This window comes from Muscardinus avellanarius (assembly GCF_963383645.1).
Source record: "Muscardinus avellanarius genome assembly, chromosome: 8".
NCBI classification, from domain to species: domain Eukaryota; kingdom Metazoa; phylum Chordata; class Mammalia; order Rodentia; family Gliridae; genus Muscardinus; species Muscardinus avellanarius.
The window spans coordinates 85,129,636-85,148,414 of NC_137794.1; the positions used below are offsets into that span (position 1 = coordinate 85,129,636).

General features: G+C 39.2%; 1 protein-coding gene across 1 annotated transcript in view; it reads left to right on the forward strand.

The window, feature by feature from the left end:
• ENPP3 (ectonucleotide pyrophosphatase/phosphodiesterase 3) overlaps positions 1 to 18,779 on the forward strand; it is a gene marked incomplete at its 3' end in the record, with an annotated part of 90,218 nt that overhangs the window by 47,272 nt on the left and 24,167 nt on the right. Inside the window, exons 13-19 of the mRNA XM_080700121.1 lie at positions 2,638 to 2,766; positions 3,111 to 3,142; positions 6,319 to 6,446; positions 12,415 to 12,481; positions 14,533 to 14,620; positions 16,219 to 16,397; positions 18,564 to 18,615. Of these exons, the coding sequence (XP_080556247.1) occupies positions 2,638 to 2,766; positions 3,111 to 3,142; positions 6,319 to 6,446; positions 12,415 to 12,481; positions 14,533 to 14,620; positions 16,219 to 16,397; positions 18,564 to 18,615 (675 nt within the window). The remainder of the gene's footprint in view (positions 1 to 2,637; positions 2,767 to 3,110; positions 3,143 to 6,318; positions 6,447 to 12,414; positions 12,482 to 14,532; positions 14,621 to 16,218; positions 16,398 to 18,563; positions 18,616 to 18,779) is intronic.

Here is an 18,779-nt window from a genome sequence, read left to right on the forward strand (position 1 = left end):
CACAGCCATAACCTAAAGACCTGACCATGTAACTTAGAGAGAAGATTTATTTTGGGGCTTAGTCTGTGTGAGAACAGAGACTGTGGATCTCAGGGCATGGTTGTGGGAGGCAGAGAGTGAGAGCGAGAGCGAGAGCGAGAGCGAGAGCGAGAGCGAGAGAGAGAGAGAGAGAGAGAGAGAGAGAGAGAGAAAGTTTGCAGGAGCTATGCTTCTCACATTGTGGAAGCCAGAAACAAGAGAGAGTGAGCAGGGGGAGAAGGAACCAATTATATAATCCCAAGGCTGCACCCACTGGTATCTAACTCCAGTCACACTCTACTGGCCTAGGTCACCACCCAGATGAATCCAGTGAATTTATCCACTGGGAGGATTATACCCCTGATGACTCAATCACATCAGCTCCTAACACTAATACATGAGCTCATTAGGGGGCATTTTAAAATCTAACTATTGCATCCTGCACCTGGACCCTAAGGAGCTCATGCCCAGCTCAGAATACAAAATGCATTTAGTCCTCTCCAAGAGTTCCCACACTTTTAAAAGTTCCAGCATTGCTGAAAATCTCAAAGTCCAAGTTTTCTGAGACTCAAGTGAACTCTTATGAGTCCCTGTACATGCATCCGATATACAATGGCAAAGTGTAAACATTTGCATTCCCAAAGGGAGGAACAGGGCCACAGAAAGAAGGGAGGGGACCAAAACAGTTACAAAATCTGACACTCTACTTGTGGTGAGATGTGATCTCCAAGGGGCCTTGGCAGCCCTGTCTCTGCAGCCTGGCTGATTGCTATGGGCAGTTTACTGCTTTGTCCAGCCTGGCTCCCTGTCTCGCAGTTAGCAGCCTTTCCTCTTGGTCATTCCACATTTCTGGCATTTCTAAATCTCAGGGGTTTTCCCTGCAACCTTGGCTTCACCCTCACAGCTTCACAGAGTGCCCTATTTGGGCCTTCTTGTGGGGTTCTGACTCTGCCACATGTTACCTGACTTCCCTGGTCTTCCTTTGATTCTGGAGGGAAGCCTTCATGGCCTCCTTTTTCTAGCAAAGCCAACATTGTGTGGGCTATAAGATGGGCAGCCAACAGAAAAGGTAGTCACACCCTCCTTAGTCATTGTCTCTGAGGCCTTTTTAATAATAGCTTCTGGGCCTGCTCCATCCAGGTGGCCACTGGCCCTAAGGCCATCTGCAGCCTCCATCATGGCCATGCTGGCCCTGACCCCACCATGGCCACAGCTTCCTTCTTCCTTTGGCCACCTTCCTTTCTTCCCTTCTTCCCTCCATCTTTCCTTCCTTCCTTCCTTCTTTTCTTCCATGACATCATCTTCCGGAGCCCCAGCTTTATACATGCCTTTCTGGCCAAACTGAAGTTCTATGAAGTCTCTCTGTTTCACTTTCCACCCCTGAAATTTGGTGTACAGTTCACTGAACTTGGACATCAATATCGATAATGCACTCTGAATATTTTGCTGTTTTGAGATTTCCTCTGCCTATTTAATTGGCCCATATTTTTTTAATTTGGCCTCACACAAAATTTCAGGACATAGGCAAAATACTTTGGCCCTCTATAATCTTTTTTTTTTTTTTTTGTAGTACTGGGGATGGAACCCAGGGGCCTTCTACCTCTGGGCTACACCCCAGACCTATTTTTGTATTTTATTTGGAAACAGGGTCTCTTAAGCCAACTGAGGCTGGCTTCGAACCTGCACCATCCTCCTGTCTCAGCCTCCCAAACATGGGGTTACAAGCGTGCGACACCACGCCCGGCTCCTCCATGATCTTCTGAGCATAGTCTCTACTGTCTTCCTTTCTACCCACACTCTGGCCCTTCCACTTCTCTCTCACAAACCACTTCTAAAGAGTCACAATCCACGTGGTCACACTGAGATAGAACAGAAATCCCACTTTCCTGGTACCATTTTCTGTTCTTTTCAGTATTCTTTCAGCTACAATCTAAAAGATTGACCATATAACTTAGAGGAAAAAAGATTTATTTTCTTACAGTTTCAGGTTCAGTCCATGTGAGGCCAGGAAATGTGGATCTCCAGCATAGCAGCAGGAGGTGGAGAAAGGAGAGCACATGGGCTGGGCTTTCCACATCATGGCAGCTGGAAGCAAGAGAGAAAGGAGGGAGAGGAGAAGCCACACACATAGTCTCCAAGGGACCCACCTCCAGCCACACCCTCCTGGCATGGTTACCACCAAGATAAATCCATTATAATGGACAAATCCACTGCTGGGCTTACAGCACTCATGGCTCAATCACATGCGCTCCAAACATTAATAAATGAGCTCCTCGGGGACATTTTATATTTAACTATGACATGTTTCATTGGTCTTAGAACATATCAGTGATTATAAAGTTTTAATTAGCCCACAGAGGAGTCTCTCTTTTGAAATTACTTTAACTGACTTCTGTTGAACAAATGATGTGCTTAATATTTCTGTCTGTCTCCCTTCAAAAACAGGACCTTTTCCCTCCACTGCCACAGGTTTAAAGTTCTACCATTTAGAGAAAAGTAATAGAATAAATTGTATAAAACTTTGAGATCTGGAGCCTAAGTCTTCTATGTGACACAGCCAAAGATAGGAAACATGTATACATATATATGCTCACTGGATTTTTTTTTTTTTTGATTCAGGAATGGATCAGACTTACTGTGAGAAGGTAGAATATATGACTGATTATTTTTCCCAGATCAACTTTTACATGTATCAAGGACCTGCTCCCCGAATCAGGGCTCTTAATATACCTGAGGACTTCTTTACATGTAAGTACAAAGACACCCATATGATGGGGTTGGGAGAGATTTAAACTGAAAGTGAACAACCGCACTACCTGATTCTAATAGCATGTGGAGATTGTCAGGCCCCCTTCTAACTTTTTTGGGAGACTACACAGAAGTAAATGAGAAATTTTCTTGTTTAAGCACAATCAATCTATACTATATATGTAATATCTAATAGTGTTGGGTCAAAGTTTTATTTAATTCTATCAGATCATAGTGATTAGTAAATGTATGTGTCAAATTCACCTGAGTTGTTCTCAATAGAACATTATTTGCAGTTCTCCAGTATCAATTGTAATGTGATTTATGTTTTTCATTTGAAACAGTTAATTCTGAAGAGATTGTTACAAAACTCAGTGTAAGTATATATCCTCCTTAATACATCTAAGTTAATGTTACAATGTTAATCTGGGTTTTGAGAAATTTCTATAATTTTTTCTAAGCTACTTGTAGTTTTTTTCATGGTGCTGGAGATTGAACTATGCTACCTCTGAGATAACACCCCAAGCCCTTTTTATTTCTTGTTTTGAAACAGGATCTCATTAGGTCGCTCAGAGTCTCACTATGTTGCTGAGGCTGGCCTTAAAACTATTATCCTTTTGTCTTAGCCTCCAAGTACTGGGATTACAGGCATGTGCCACCACGCTTGGCTTGTAATTTATTTTTAAGCCCTCTGCCAACAAGCATATTCATCTTAGTTGTTTTCATTTTGGAATTGACACCACTACAGAAAATTAGTTTGGTGGTTCTAATTCCTAGATTTCCTTCAGAGAACTGATACCCCATTCTGAAGAGCTGTGCATCTGCGCCTCAGGCGCACCTGGCTATCTTGCAGCTGGATATCTAAAATAGTGAATTACAGATCTTATACCCCTTTCTTTCTACAGGTCAGAAAAATCATCTTACTACTACCTTACTATAATTACAATTTCTCTTGATTGTTTCCCACTTCCTGGGTTGTGAGGAAAGGAGAAGGAAGATTACAGATAGCTTCATGTAATATTTTTCAAAGTGGGGTGCACTACTGTGGAGAGACCTTTAGTGATCTCAAGTGATAGTTTATTTTTGTTTGTTTTCTTGTGGTGCAGGGGATTGGAGTCAGGGCCTTATGTGCTCTATCACTGAACTAAACCCTTCTTAGGACTTTGTTTTAACAGCTGTATTTTAAAAATATATTTCCAACTAGGAGTGGAGTATACTTTCTATTCCAGTACTTGGGATGCTGAGACAGTAGGATCTATATTTTTGCAGCCAGCCTCAGCTACTTAGTGATGCTCAGTTTCAAAAGAAAGAATAAAAAATAGGTTTGGTAGTGTATCTTGGAGATAGAATGCCCCTGGGTTCAATTTCTAGTTACACACACACACACACACACACACACACACACACACACACACACACACACACTTGACACAAACAGATCTATTATTTGGAATTTATAAATTTATTATTGCTTGGAACCAGATTAAATTTATTTTCAGTAGCTAAAAACTGAGGATGGAATGTGAGGAGCTGAAGATAAAGAAAACATTGGGTAAAGAATGGTTGATGCCATCTGTAATCCACTGGAGGTGGAAGTAGAAATGATCTTTAGAGCAGAAATCTAGAGTGTTAGTAACTCTCTTAACACCTTTACTAATACTCTGATGTTGAGTGTAAACATCATATACAATCTCGCCCTCTCCTGGTGAAGTGTGGACATGCAGTGTCTTCGCGCTGAGTGAAGGGCTCCTTCCGCAGTTTTCAATCTGTGGGCTTTCTAAATGCACACACTATTTCCTACTTGTTGCTTCACCTTATGATCTCTCTATGTATAGATGAAGTTCTGTTGGGAAAGAAGGACAAATCTCAGATAATACTAATGGTGCAAGGAGATTAAATAGTGCTGACTTTGGCATTTCTGTTACATGGCTTCACAGATATATGAACTGCACAGATATATGAAGTTCACAGATATATGACATTCTAGCCACTTGGGAGACATCAGACCAACTTTGTTCTTAAAGTGACCCAAATTTTATCTCTGCTCAGTGTTCATCTGAAATTCTTAGATAACCTGTACTTGTTCAGAAGTTGGCACTGTGTCCCCAGCTTTCTCTAGATCTGTGTTCAGCTCGCTACACAGCAGGGAGGAAAGTGTGAGTCATCAAATAATCTCTTGTCCTCCGGAGAACCTTGTATTACCTTACTTTTGGGGGGAAGCTCCCTATTCAATAGTTGCCATCATGTGCCTGCCCAGAAGTCACAAAAATATTGGTGTAAGAAGTAAATGATAATAAAGAAGAAAAAAAAAAAAAGAAGCCTGGGAAAGCTACAAAATAGACAAGAGAAAAACTGGCAAAAGCATAAGTGTAATATTCCTCTTTCATACTGTAATCTCTCTATACACTCCCATTGTCTATATTTTCTTAAATTTTGCTTCTATTAAATTGTGTTTCATAGTTTCTCATTTTTCTTCTATAATTGAGGAGGAGGTAGTGGTGAGACAGACTTATTAATATTGTAGTCTAAAAATGTATGAGAAAATGAGAAAGAAAGAAGTTTCATTTTCTCATGCTCTTTGATATTTAATATTTTTCACTTGTATATATAATATTTATCCTCTTATTTCTCCATAAGGTGATGAGGTTTCTTTGTAGTTCTGTTTCTCACTTCCTCTTTTTTCTTTTGCACAAATAGATACCAATGTGATTTGCATTTTTTATAGTTTTAAAATATACCATCAAGTAATAACAATAATTATTTTTATAATAGTAATTATGGAATAAAATTTTATAAAAATTTACTCTAATTTGAGATAAGTCCATAAATTTTACACAAGTATGGGGGGCTGTATTTGGTTTTAAAGGCCAACTTAATTTTAAAACTAAGCAAATCATTATTTAAAGATCTGTTTGGTAGCTGGGCATGGTGGCACACGCTGGTAATCCTAATACTTGGGAGGCTAAGACAGGAGGATCGCAGATTCTCAGCCAGCCTCAGCAACTTGTGAGGCCCTCCACAACTTAGTGAGATCTTGTTTCAAAATAAAGAATAAAAAATAGGGCTAAAGGTGTAGCTCAGAGGTAAAATGCTTCTGGGTTCAATCCCCAGAACCAGAAAAAAAATCTGTTGGAAAGCAATTTTTAGTGAAATTAAACTAATTTTTAATTTTTTTACCCACATCCATTAATACATACTCCCTATATATAACTTAGATTTGTAAGTTAAAATTTCCACTCTAAATCTAGACATATCTAATTTTTGCAAAACAAAAGGGGAGATTCATGGTGGCTTAGGATATACACCCAGGAATAAAACCTTAAAAAAAATCAAGCATCTAATTATAATTTAAATAAAAATTTAAATTTCAACCTAACTGTTGTTGCAACAGTAAAATAATTAATTTGAGCATGTTGATAGTAGATTTAATATTCCTATTCTTGTAGCTGAGCTTAAATCTTTTAATAGGTACCTAATAAATTATCATAGAAAATGAAACTTTTAAATTAGTTTGACAATTTTGTTTCATGGGAGAAATATTTTTATTTTCAGTGCCAAAAACCCGATCAGCATTTCAAACCCTACTTGACTCCCGATTTGCCCAAACGATTCCACTACGCCAAAAATATCAGAATCGACAAAGTTCATCTGCTGATGGATCAACAGTGGCTAGGTGTGAGGTCTGTGTGTTATTTACTTATGATACTTTTAACAATCATTTTTCATTATAAATTTATTTAACCTTACCCTGTCGTTCTGATTGTGCAAATTTTCATGAGCATTGGCATTTTCTTGACCTTTTCATGTTATCTAGCATTTCTCCATTTGAAGTTAATGTTGTTAGATGGCTGATCTTAGCATCCTAATCTCAACCATGTAGATGAGAATGAGGAAAAAGGGCTAGACTGGTCCAGCCTCTGTTCTGGAGTCAGTAACATGTTCCTAACCCCAACTGTGCTGTCCTTTAGGGTGGCAGACAAGATAAAGATACCAATTATATTCAGGCTAGAAGAAAATACATGATTAGATGTCTCTTTAAGATCTTTGGTATTTGTGTGTGTGTGTGTGTGTGTGTGTGTGTGTGTGTGTGTGTGTGTGTGTTATTATATGGAACCTATGGGTATTCTAACTCTGAGCTACACTCCCCGTCCTATTTTATTTTTTATTTTGAAACAGAGTTTTACTAAGTTGCTGAGGCTGGATTTGAGCCTGTGGGCCTCCTGGCTTTCCAAGTACTGGGATTACAAGCCTGCAACACTACATACAGATATTTATTATCTTTGTGGTTTTCATAAAAGAGCCTTTTTTTATGGCACTAAGGCCAAGTTAACTAATTACTTGTTTATAAGTAACACTTGTGACTTGTTATAAATAACATTTACCTTTTATTTATAATTAGTGATGATCACCGAGTATTTGAGAAATTTAAATGTTTTTAGAGAAAATAAAACTGTTCTGAATCAGTCCATCCCAAATAGTCAATGGCTTCATAGATCAGATGCTTTGCACGTATGTATCAGGTCCTGTTCAGGAACTAGGAATACAGACAGATTCCTGCCCACAGGGGAAGATGATACTAGCCCAGGGAGCAAACATATATTTACTTTTGGTGGGTAAATGAATGATTCCTATATTTCATATTTCATTCCAGTATTTTTTCTATTTGCATAAATTAATATAAACAGAATCAGGTTCATATGAAATTTTCTGGCCTAATACATATGCAATATAATGCCAGAGGATCACAGTGACAATGGGAATACAGTGGCTACAATATTTGTTTGATAAAAAAAAAAGACACAGGAGTCAGGTTCTAGGGTTCCAATATGTAAATGCAGGATGAGGAAGTGGGGATGCTTAAGGCCTAGTCTACAAATAACCTGCAAGGCCTCACTTGGCCGAGAGTGTGCGGTTCCACATTTGGTCACTAGGTGGCACTGGCCTCTGCCCTTGGCATCAGAGTTTCTTAGAATTGTCAGTGGCTATACTATGACTCGAGACAATGTTCTCTACAAGTCTTTCCCTAAAACATGTGAACAAAATTAGGCTTTACTAATATCAAACACAAGATTTTTTAGTAATTTAGGTATATGATTAATAAACAAATATATGTCCACACGGGGGGTATGTTCTCCAAATACTTACTAGGAGAATGAGAACAGAGAAGTTAGGAAACGGCCTGTGCAAAATAAAAACGAGTAACTGAAGGACAGTCCAGCCCACAGAGTGCCTCTGGGTCACACACGAATGGCCAGTCTCAGAGGACGAGCTTGTATCTTTTCAACATCTAGCAAAGACAGACTTAAAGGCCTGGCTCCCCACCTAGCTACGAGAGGAAACAGAAAAATTCATACCACAGGGCCTCATTCACCTCATCCAAAATACAGAACGAGCCTGGTATTGTTATTATTATGCTATTATCTTAAAGGGTACAATAAATTACATCTGAGGATTTTTTTTCTTTTTTCTTTTTTTGCTGTACTGGGGATTGAACCCAGAGGCATTCTTCCATCGAGCTATACCCCCAGCCCTACTTTTTTCATTATTTTTTATTTATTTATTTATTTTTTTTTTGGTGGTACTGGGGTTCCTGGAAGCCCTTCTACCTCCGGGCTACACTCCCACGGGCTACACTCCCAGGCCTATTGTATACTTTTTATGTGGAAACAGGATCTCTTAAGCCAGCACGGCTGGCTTCGAACCTGTGTGATCCTCCTGTCTCCGCCTCCCAAATGCTGGGATTACAAGCATGTGCCACCACGCCCAGCTTAGGTTTTGATTTTAAAATAGCAACCGCTATCTATATCCCAGGCTCCTCTCTAAGAACCAGTAATCACAACCACAGCCCCCTGACCTAAAGTTCTTCCTCCAGGCAGGCAGGAAGATAGCTGTCATAAACAGGTGTGATAACCACTGCATTAGCTCTGAGTGCAAGGTTCATGCAAACCTAGAGGATAATTACACACCCAAGTGTGGGTGCCAGGGAACATCCTAGAAGGCTTCCTGGTGGGGGTGTTCCCCCACCAGGACTCAGGAGGGATAGGCTAAATGTTGTCTGTGCATAGTACTGGTACCCTGCCAAGCTGAGTGAGAGTGAAAATGGAATCCTTGCTCAGCTCATCAAGCCCTGACGGGGGCTGTGTCAACAGGAGAAAGGGACCCGCTTTCTTTGCTAGAAGGTGTAATCTGCTTGCCAAACCTTGCACACTGCCAGGCTGTGCCCTTCAAAAGAGGTTTCTTTCTCTAGATGTGCCCAGAGAAGTTTGGTCTACAGCTCTGGGGTAAGAAAGGGTAGAGAGAAGGAGACAGGCTCCCAAATAAAAGAACTAGGTCCTAGAGGTTGTCAGTGGTTCTCTTTTTATTTGCTGGAGTGTACAGCGAACGAGGCCACTTTCTGCATGAGGGCGTTCCCTGTCCTGATTAAGGCGTATGACTTTGATCTTGAAGAAAGTAGAAAACCATGAAGTAGCTTTGGGTGAATATTGTGAGATTTGCATTTCAGAGAGCTCATTCTAGCTGTTCTATGGAGGAGGATGGTCTAGTGAGAGATAGGACGGTCTGTTAGAAATGTAGTGACCCATTCCTCAGCATTATGACCATCCCAAGGGAGGCTGTGGTACCATGGAGATGCGAAAATGGTTACATGGCACCTCACCAGGAAAGTATGGTTAGCTCACAATCCAGATTTTCCAGGATAGCCCTGGCTTTTCAGACCCTGTCCAAAATTTGTACTTTAATGAGTACTCTAATAAGAACATATATTTCCATTCCCAACAGTGCATAAGAATGATTTAAAAGTGCTGAGATGTGTGTTATACAAGAAGATTCTATAGTTCAGAGAGCAGGATGATCAATTAGGAAACTTGTTCAAGTCCGAGGTGATAAGAATCTAGCCTAAAAGGGTAGTAGTAGAAGAGGGGAGGAAAGGGCAAACAGAAAGATTACAGAGAAAGATAGCGCGTGGCAGTGCCTGGCATATCAGGAGACGTCTTGTTCATTGGCCACCTGTGTCATCACCTGGCTGTCCCAGAGCAACACGGCTTTGGTTTCAACTGTGTTAATTAAATTGGGAAAAGAAAATTGAGAAAAATTGTTCCCACAGTTTTCATATAGCACTTGGAAGTCGAGCTACATGATCACAGACACAATCAGCTCATCTTTTCCAAATACTGGTTCTCATTTTTCCATAAGTAATTTCCAGAGGCAAATGAATGGTTGGAAGAAAAAAACCAACATGAGCAGTTTGAAGAGCAGATTTCTAAAGCTTCTACTGGGGAAGCAATAGAAAATAGAGCTTTTCAAATGGTATTTTTTATCTACTGCTTCTGAAGGAAATTTCGTAGTATTTACTATAGCTTCTTAATTGAACTGGCTAGGAAACAGGAATATAAAAATACCAGATTTTTTCTGAAAATAGAAAGACAAATATAGGGCCAATTTTATTTAAAAAATTACCACGGAAACAGGGCTCAAAAACATTTTTCTGTCTTTCATTAATGAACACTCTAGCTTCCCACATAGTTAAAATGTAATTATCTCCAATTAAATAATTCCAGTAGCCAGGCGTGGTGGCGCACGCTTGTAATCCCTGAACTTGGGAGGCAGAGACAGGAGGATCGCGCAGGTTCGAAGCCAACCGCGCTGGCATAAGAGACCCTGTCTCAAAAATATAAAATAGGTCTGGGAGTGTAGCCCGGAGGTAGAAGGGCTTCCAGGAACCCCAGTACCACCAAAAATAAAATAAAGTAAAAAATAAATATATAAATAAATAATTCCAGTAACCTTAGGATATTAAATATCTGTGTGATGATGATGATGATGATGATGATGATGATGATGATGATGATGATGATGGTGATGGTGATAATGATACTGAAGCCACGCATGCTTGAATCCCAGTACTTGGGAGGCTAAAGCAGAAGGATCACAGATTGGAGATCAGTGTCAATAATTTAGCAAGAACCTTAGGAAATTAGTGATACCTAGTTTCAAAATTAAAAAACAAAATAGTACTAAGGCAGTATTTTGAAGGTAAAATATCCCTGGATTCAATCAATCCCCAGTATCTTCCCCCAAAAAAGTATGAGACTGACCACAAATCTGTCTCTCCTGTCTCTACCCTATAACAACAATTTTCTTAGAACTCATTAAAGCTAGCTGGGCGTGGTGGCGCACACTTGTAATCCCAGCCTTCGGGAGGCTGAGACCAGAGGATCGCAGTTCGTGAGCAGCCTCAGCTACTTAGTGAGGCCCTTTGCAACTCAGTGCGACCCAGTTTCAAAATAAAGAATAAAGAATAGGGCTGGAGATGCAGCTCGGAGGTAGAATGCCTCTTGATTCCATCTCCAGTACCGCAAAAAAAAAAAAAAAAAGAACTCATTAAAGCTAAGGACATGAACTGACACCCTTGAGGGTGATGGAATGTAATGTTTTATAAGTAGGATTCCTAGTGTTTTTCTTGTTTCAGGTATTTTCTTTCTTTTTTTCTTTTCCTGCTGATGGGTAGAGTTGAGTGTGACCTGATCAGAGTTTTAATTTACGTTATTTTGTACTTAAACTGAATGATTCAGCTATGAATTTTTAAAACCTTGATGTTTTAAGACACTAGATTACTGTCCTGTTCTCAGTTGAGCCTTCAATGAAAGAACCCCTGTTCTTTGGAAATTGGAGTCTTGTTTTTTTCAGAGACCAAATTTAAAACCAACATAATATTATTTCTCTAAGAAAATCTAGGTTCATTTAATGCTATTTTTCTAAGTATGAAAACCAGCTGTTGCTGGTACTGATCAATTCAAAGATTAAATATGAAAAGGTAGCCAAAAGACAAATTAATGCAGTTTTAGAAGTTATTCAGCCAGGCGTGGTGGTGCACACTTGTAATCCCAGTACTTGGGAAGCTGAGACAGGAGGATCACAGGTTCAAAGCCAGCCTCAGCTGCTTAGTGAGGGCCTCCACAACTTAGTGAGACCCTGTTTCAAAATAAAGAAAAAAAATATAGGTTTGGGGTGTAGCTCAGAGGTAGAATGCCTCTGGGTTCAATTCCCACAAAAAAGTTAAATTAAAAAAATAAATAAGTTATTCATGTAACAGAGCAACAGTCTATGGAGAAAAATCCCCAAAGTTAAAAATACATTATGAATTTATAGACTAGACAAGCTGCTTCTCACCAATTATGATTAACTTGCCTGGAGTGTTATTTATTCATTTCTTCATAGTCTTTTCCTAGACATCTCCACTGTAAAATAGGAATTAATATTTTTTCACTTTCAAAGATTTATTCCTGAGGCATATCAATCGAACTCAATCATGCAGTCATTGATTTATAAAAGTTCAGATGAGCTGGAAGATAAATTCTTTTCTCTTAATCTGTGCCTTTGTTGTTATTCATTTGTCAATGTCTAAGAATCAAACGATTTTCTAATTCCATTTATAGAACCTAGAATTCTCCTTCCTTCTGTCCTACCACTCTGTTTATTCCTCTCTGACCATGGATTTAAGAGTGAAAATAGATACGCGTATGCTGCTGTTGACAGCAAAGCTTACTTATAGAAAGACAAAAGTTACATTAAAATCCAGTAAAGCTCAGTTTACAAAGAGGTCTTATGTGAATTCATTGGCCAGTGTATAATACTATTATTTCTTCATAGGCGTAAACCATATTCCAGCTGTGGAGGAGGCAACCACGGTTATAACAATGAGTTTAAGAGCATGGAGGTAATGTGTTCCTGTTTTTTAAACAGATGCTAATTGACCCATGTGATAAGCAATATCAGAAGTCTCTTGAATACATCTGTGAACAGAGCAGATGAAGACCTCAGCCCTCAAGAAGCTATATTCTAGGAGACAATACAGAGCGTAGGCATAACAAAGGAATGTATACATCTGATGCTAGGTGAAGTGCTAAGGGAATAAAGAGAAATCCGTAGAGCAGAGTGAGGGGAAACTGGGAGTGTTTGGGGTGCCATGGGGGCAGGATGCAATTTTAAAGGGGGTGGAGAGGGTAAGAATCACTGAGGAGGCATCTGAGCAGAGACTTGAAGGGGTTACAGAAGTGTCCTTTCAGATATTCAGGGGACAAATGTCCTAGGCAGAGGGAGGTACCCGCACAAAGGCCCTTAATTTGGGACATGCCTGGCGTGCTGGGACAAGAGGGCCTGGGTGAGCTGTTGGAAGGATGTTGGAATGTGCATTGCTGATATGAAAGAAAAGAGCAAGAGGACAGTTACATATGTTAAGTTTGAAGTGTTTGTTAAACATGCAAATAAAGATGCTAAGTAGGCAGTTACAGAGAGCCAGTGTTGGAAATTAAAATATAAATAAATAAATAAAAGAGCACCAGGCATTTAAAACTTATGGGACCAAGTAAGAACCTCGGGGTTTGAGTATAGATAGAAAGGAGGACTGAATACTGATTGTGGAGTGCGCCTACTTTGAATTGGTGGGGGAGAAAAAATTACGAGTAGAGACTTAAAAGCAGAGGCACCAGACGGGCGTGGTGGCGCACACCTGTAATCCCAGCATTTGGGAGGCTGAGACAGGAAGCTCACAAGTTTGAGACCAGTCTTAGTAACTTAGCAAGGCCGTCAGCAACCTAGTGAAACCATTTCAAAATAAAAATAAATAAATAAAATAGAGCTGGGAGTTTAGATCAGAAGTAGGAGGTAGATTCCCCTGTATTCAATCCCCAGTACTGAGCAAAACAAAACCCCAAAAGCAAGGAGAAAAGAAAATCAGGAAGGTGTGGAGTCCTTAAGACCCAGCGAAGAACGTAAGCAGGGGAATCTTGGAGTAGAATGCAGCTGATGCTCCTGCATAGGGACACCTTTGTGATTTTTGCAACCCAATTGTTGTATCTAGCTCTATTTGTCACACACACACACACACACACACACACACACACACACACACACACACTCCTTTCCAAATAGAAAAAAGAAAGTTAGATTTTTTTTTATGGATATACTTGCCTCTTAACATTGCCATGATGAGTTCTATCTCTTTGTAAATATTTGAGAAATCTCTGAAAACAGAGCATTTCTATTAACTGGAATGCCATATGAAAATTAAATTCACAACTGTAAAAAAAAATCTATGCTTCAATTTTTTTCTGATTATCTTGGAAGAAAATAAATAAACATATACATATATATATATATATATATATCCCTGTGAACAAAAAAAATGCTTATCTCTGATACTTTTAGTTTACAATCTCAAAAACTAGGTTCATTATAAATCATATAAAGATAGCAATTATTAATAAAATATAAATAAAAGTGTTTAGGTCTCTTCACCCCAAAAAGGAAAGAGAAAAGGTGTTTGAGAAATAAGTGGCATAGGAAGTTGTGCAAAGTGTGTATAGGAAGGTATTGCTTAAAATATCCACATTTCTCGTCATGTGTTAACATCTTGGAGCAATGATATGAAAGGAATATGGAAAGAGTATGGGCATTGGTTTGTGCAGAGGTTACAGAATGGCACGGATACAGTCGTCCATCTCGCTTGCATCATCCTAGTCTCTTCACACTTGAAGTGCTGAGGAAGCAGGTCAAGACAGAAGTGCGTGCAGCCTGAATTACATTTGCCAGCGATTGGTACATCCAGGTGGAAATTATTTAAAAATCATGTTCAAATCTGAAAAGAAATCCTTACAGAGGCCTAAGATGGAAATAGGAGAGCTGTTAAAGTAGGAATATTGTGTCTCTTCTTGTACTTATTTGTGAGTTCCGAGGTCATCTAGTAATAATATTGCTATTACCACCTAGGCTATATTCTTGGCACATGGACCCAGTTTTAAAGAGAAGACCCAGGTTGAACCATTTGAAAATATTGAGGTTTATAATCTAATGTGTGGTAAGTTCTATATAAATAAATTCACCAGCAAAAGGTGGATAGTTTTCAATACATATAATTTTTTTTTGTATGTATGATAGTGGGGATTGAAACTAGGAGCATTCTACACCCTAAGCCCTATTTTATTTTTATTTGGAAACAAGCTCTCACTAGGTTGATGAGATTTTCACTACTTACTGAAGCTCTCCTCAAACCTATGATCCTCCTGTCTTAGCCTCCCAAGTACTGGGATTACAGGCATGTGCCACCAAACCTGGATCAATACATATGATGTGAAATTAGGAATAAACTGATCCCTAAGGCTAGATGCTATGCAGTAAGAAGGCAGAAAGTAGAAAAGATGAGGAAGAATTATTTAATATTCAAAAGTATCCAGCCATAAGAATAAATTATTTTTTGTCTTACTAGTAATGACAAACTTTAGATATTCATATCTAAACCATGTATTTTCCTCCTTTTTGGATAGACGTTGGTTATTACATTCATTGTTTAAAAAAATTCTATAAAGAATCAGAGTTTTGGTGAGCCTAATGTGTCTTTCAATCTACATGCCTGTCTCACTTCTTTGTATTCACCAGTCATTTACCCAGTCAAGGCAAGTAGAAATCTGCAATTTCACTGTTAGTTGGACATAAGCATGCTCATAGTTGTTTCTCTTAATCTTGTTACTGGCCAGTCATAATTGCATATGACTTAGAGACCAAAAAGTACCTGCTTGCTGGGCGTGGTGGTGCACGCTTGTAATCCCCATGCTTGGGAGGCAGAGACAGGAAGATCACTCAGGTTTGAAGCCAGCCTTGCTGGCTTAAGAGACCCTGCTTCCAAAAAATATATAAAAGTAGGTCTGGGAGTATAGCCCGGAGGTAGAAGGGTTTCCAGGAACACCAGTACCACCAAAACAAAATAAAAAATAAAAATAAGTACCCACTTAAAAATAATGCAGTCTTAATAAATTAACCTTGTTCCTAGGGCTGCTGGGTTTGTGCTCAAGGCTCCTGGCCCTGTATGAGCATGGTTACAAAGAAATAGATAGGACTCTGGTCCTAGGAGTGATCTGAATACCTAGGTGGTATTCAGCAAGAGCCACATAAAAAGCTATGTGTGTAAAATACTTATATGTTTTGCTTTCATAGAAAAAAATATAAAATTCTCTATTAAGCAGAATTCATTGGTTTAATTTTTTAAAAATGTCCACCCTTAGAGAATTTTTATTTAGCTAAGTGAATGTACTATAAATAAAATTGTAAATTAACTTCTTTAAGGTTTCTTTTATTAAAAGTATAGCTCTTTATGCTTTTCAAACCATGGCGTGCTTAAGGAACAAAGTGATTATTAAGCAATGAAACTTCTCCAAAGGAATAGAAAGAGTTCCTGGAAGTTCCTGTGTCTCCTTTGTGGGGACTGAAATGAGGAGAGACTAGCTACTGGAGACCATGGGAGAGAAAAGTCAGCAACCCGAGGCTCACATGCAGTGCAGGACTGCATTACAGCAGGTTACGAAGGGAATTAAACTGGAGATACTTTCCCCCCATCTCCCACTTAGGAGTTGTTGCCTTACAAGTTAAAGCTACTTTGAACTTTTATTTTTTTTTAAACAGATCTTCTTCACATTCAACCAGCACCAAACAATGGTACCCATGGTAGTCTAAACCATCTTCTGAAGGAGCCTTTTTATGAACCATCTCATGCAAAGGAAGTGTCAGAGCCTTCTGTTTGCAGCTTTATTACTTCAGATATTAGGGAAATGTTAATCTGTTCATGCCCTGAGCTAAAAAATGTAAGTAAAATCTCTCATCCATAAGACTGTGGAGGGGAAAGTTGGTGTAAAATCAAGGCAGTTGACATGCAGGTTTGTGTTCTGGCTTGAATAATTACTTAATAGATAAATGGTTTCTCTAAATCTTATATGGAAATGAGAGATTACAATGCATAAGATATAATGGAATATAATAATATAAAGATATAATGATATGATTATGTGAATATGTTTTGTAAGTTGGAAAGCAGTATTTGGAAAGGAGTTGTTAATTTACATTGTGGGCTAACTGTTCTTAGCCATTCAAAAGGGTTATTCACGCAGCTTTCTTTACTACACTTGATGTTAGCCAAAAGGCCAAGAAGCAATGGAGCTTTCTTTGATTTGCCTCATAAATCATTCTTCTTACAGTTTGAGAATCAGATTTGCTCCCTTTTTTGATATTTAAAAGCAGAATGAATAGGGAGGGTGTAGAGACTATAACCTGGCATTAGACACACTCGCTAGGTAAATGCCGTGGGATGTTCCTTTGGTCAGCAGTGGAGAATATATCAGGCAGCGTTTGGATGCTGGCTAAAAGACCATGCACACAGGAGTTCAGAAGCATGATTTCAGATCCCAGGAGATGCTCAACAAGATGAAGTTCCAAAGTGTTAGGAGAGGCTTCAAGGGAAGGGAGTCAGAACAGATGCTTGAAACACAAGGACCAGTCTCACCGGTGAGAATCAGAGCACCTGGCAAGGGTTGGGATTTCAGAATGAAATTGGAGCCCTGTTACTAGAAGCCTATCAAGCTAAAACAGATGTCAAGGTACATCTGATGTCAATTTCAAAATGTTGTTGTAAAGCTAAATGAACACTTGCTGCCACAGGTAAGAATTGTTCTGTTATTGTCAAGGTTGGTGAAGACTTGGAATTTTCTAATCCTCAGCATAACATTACATCCAAATATCACCCAGACGGGAATAAATACCCAATCCAAAAAGCTTTAAAGGACAACGAGTCAAATTTTTCAATAATGATAAAACTACAGAAAGATCAGAGTAGGGGTATGGGATTTCCTCTTAACATACAAGTTCAAAAGCAGATTTTCCACCACCTGCTCCATATATCTTCAATAGAACTGCCATTGAAAAAACAATATAAAGCCAGTGTTTTGGGGTGGAGGGAGTGGTGGTACTGGGGATTAAACCCAGTGTTGTTTTACCTCAGAGCTACACCACCAGCTCTTTTTATTTTTATTTATTTATTTATATTTTTGCGGTATTTGGAGATGGAACCCAGGGGCATTCTACCTCTGAGCAATACCCTCAGCCCTATTTTTTTTAGTTCTTATTTTGAAACAGGGTCTCACTGAGTTGCAAAGGGCCTCACTAAGTAGCTGAGGCTGTCCACAAACTGCGATCCTCCTATCTCAGCCTTCCGAATGCTGGGATTACAAGTGTGTGCCACCACGCCCAGCTTTTATTTTTCTTTTGAAACAGGTTCTCACTAAGTTGCTAAGGTCCTCCTTAAGTTCCTAGGCTCGCCTAGAGCCTGTGATCCTCCTGACTCAGCCTCCCAAGTACTGGGATTACAGGTGTGGAATACCATTCCCAGCTTAAAGTGGGTATTTTATTTCTCACTTTAGAGATAAAGTAAGCTCAAAGAAGATAGTTAAGTGTGCAAGGTCATTGGACCTTGGTCTATTTGAAACCCAAAGTTTCTCTCTATAAACAAAGTTCTTGGTACTGTGGAGCTTACTCGTGTGATTCCAGCACTAGTATTCACATTACCTACAAGATGCAGGGAGAGGCAGCGTCTCAGGCCCTGGCCCAGGTTTATGAAGTCAGAGTCTGTGTCTTAAAAAGCTTTAAGCTTGGGAAACAATGGGGTGTTGTCATCCCAATTCATTTGTAGATTCCAGAATGTTCTGTCCCATTAACAGTTATATTTTTGCCAGTTCCTATCCTAGACACACACACACACACACACACACACACACACACACACACACACACACACAAATGGAGGAACAGTAGTGTCTTTCTATTTCTGAGTAATGGCAGAATCAGAATTTAAGCCCAAGTTAGTCTGTCTTCTTTGTTCAGTAGTAAAACACTTCATGTCTTACTGCAGAAATAATCACCACTCTGTAAAATGTGTTATTAACTTATTTCCTCCCTTTCCCCATCTCCTTTTCTTACAGGATTCTTTTATAGATTATATGAATCAAAGGCTAAATCTCACCCAAGAAGAAAGTAAGTCAGTAGAAACTTGTTAAATGCTCAATATTTAGAGCTAATAAAACACAACATTGCCCTTCTGAGGCTTTCCACAATAAGCTTACAGAGGCTTTTAAATGTAACGTGGAAGCGCCAGTACGAGAGCAAAATCCCCACAGGCCTGCGAACACGCGAGCCTG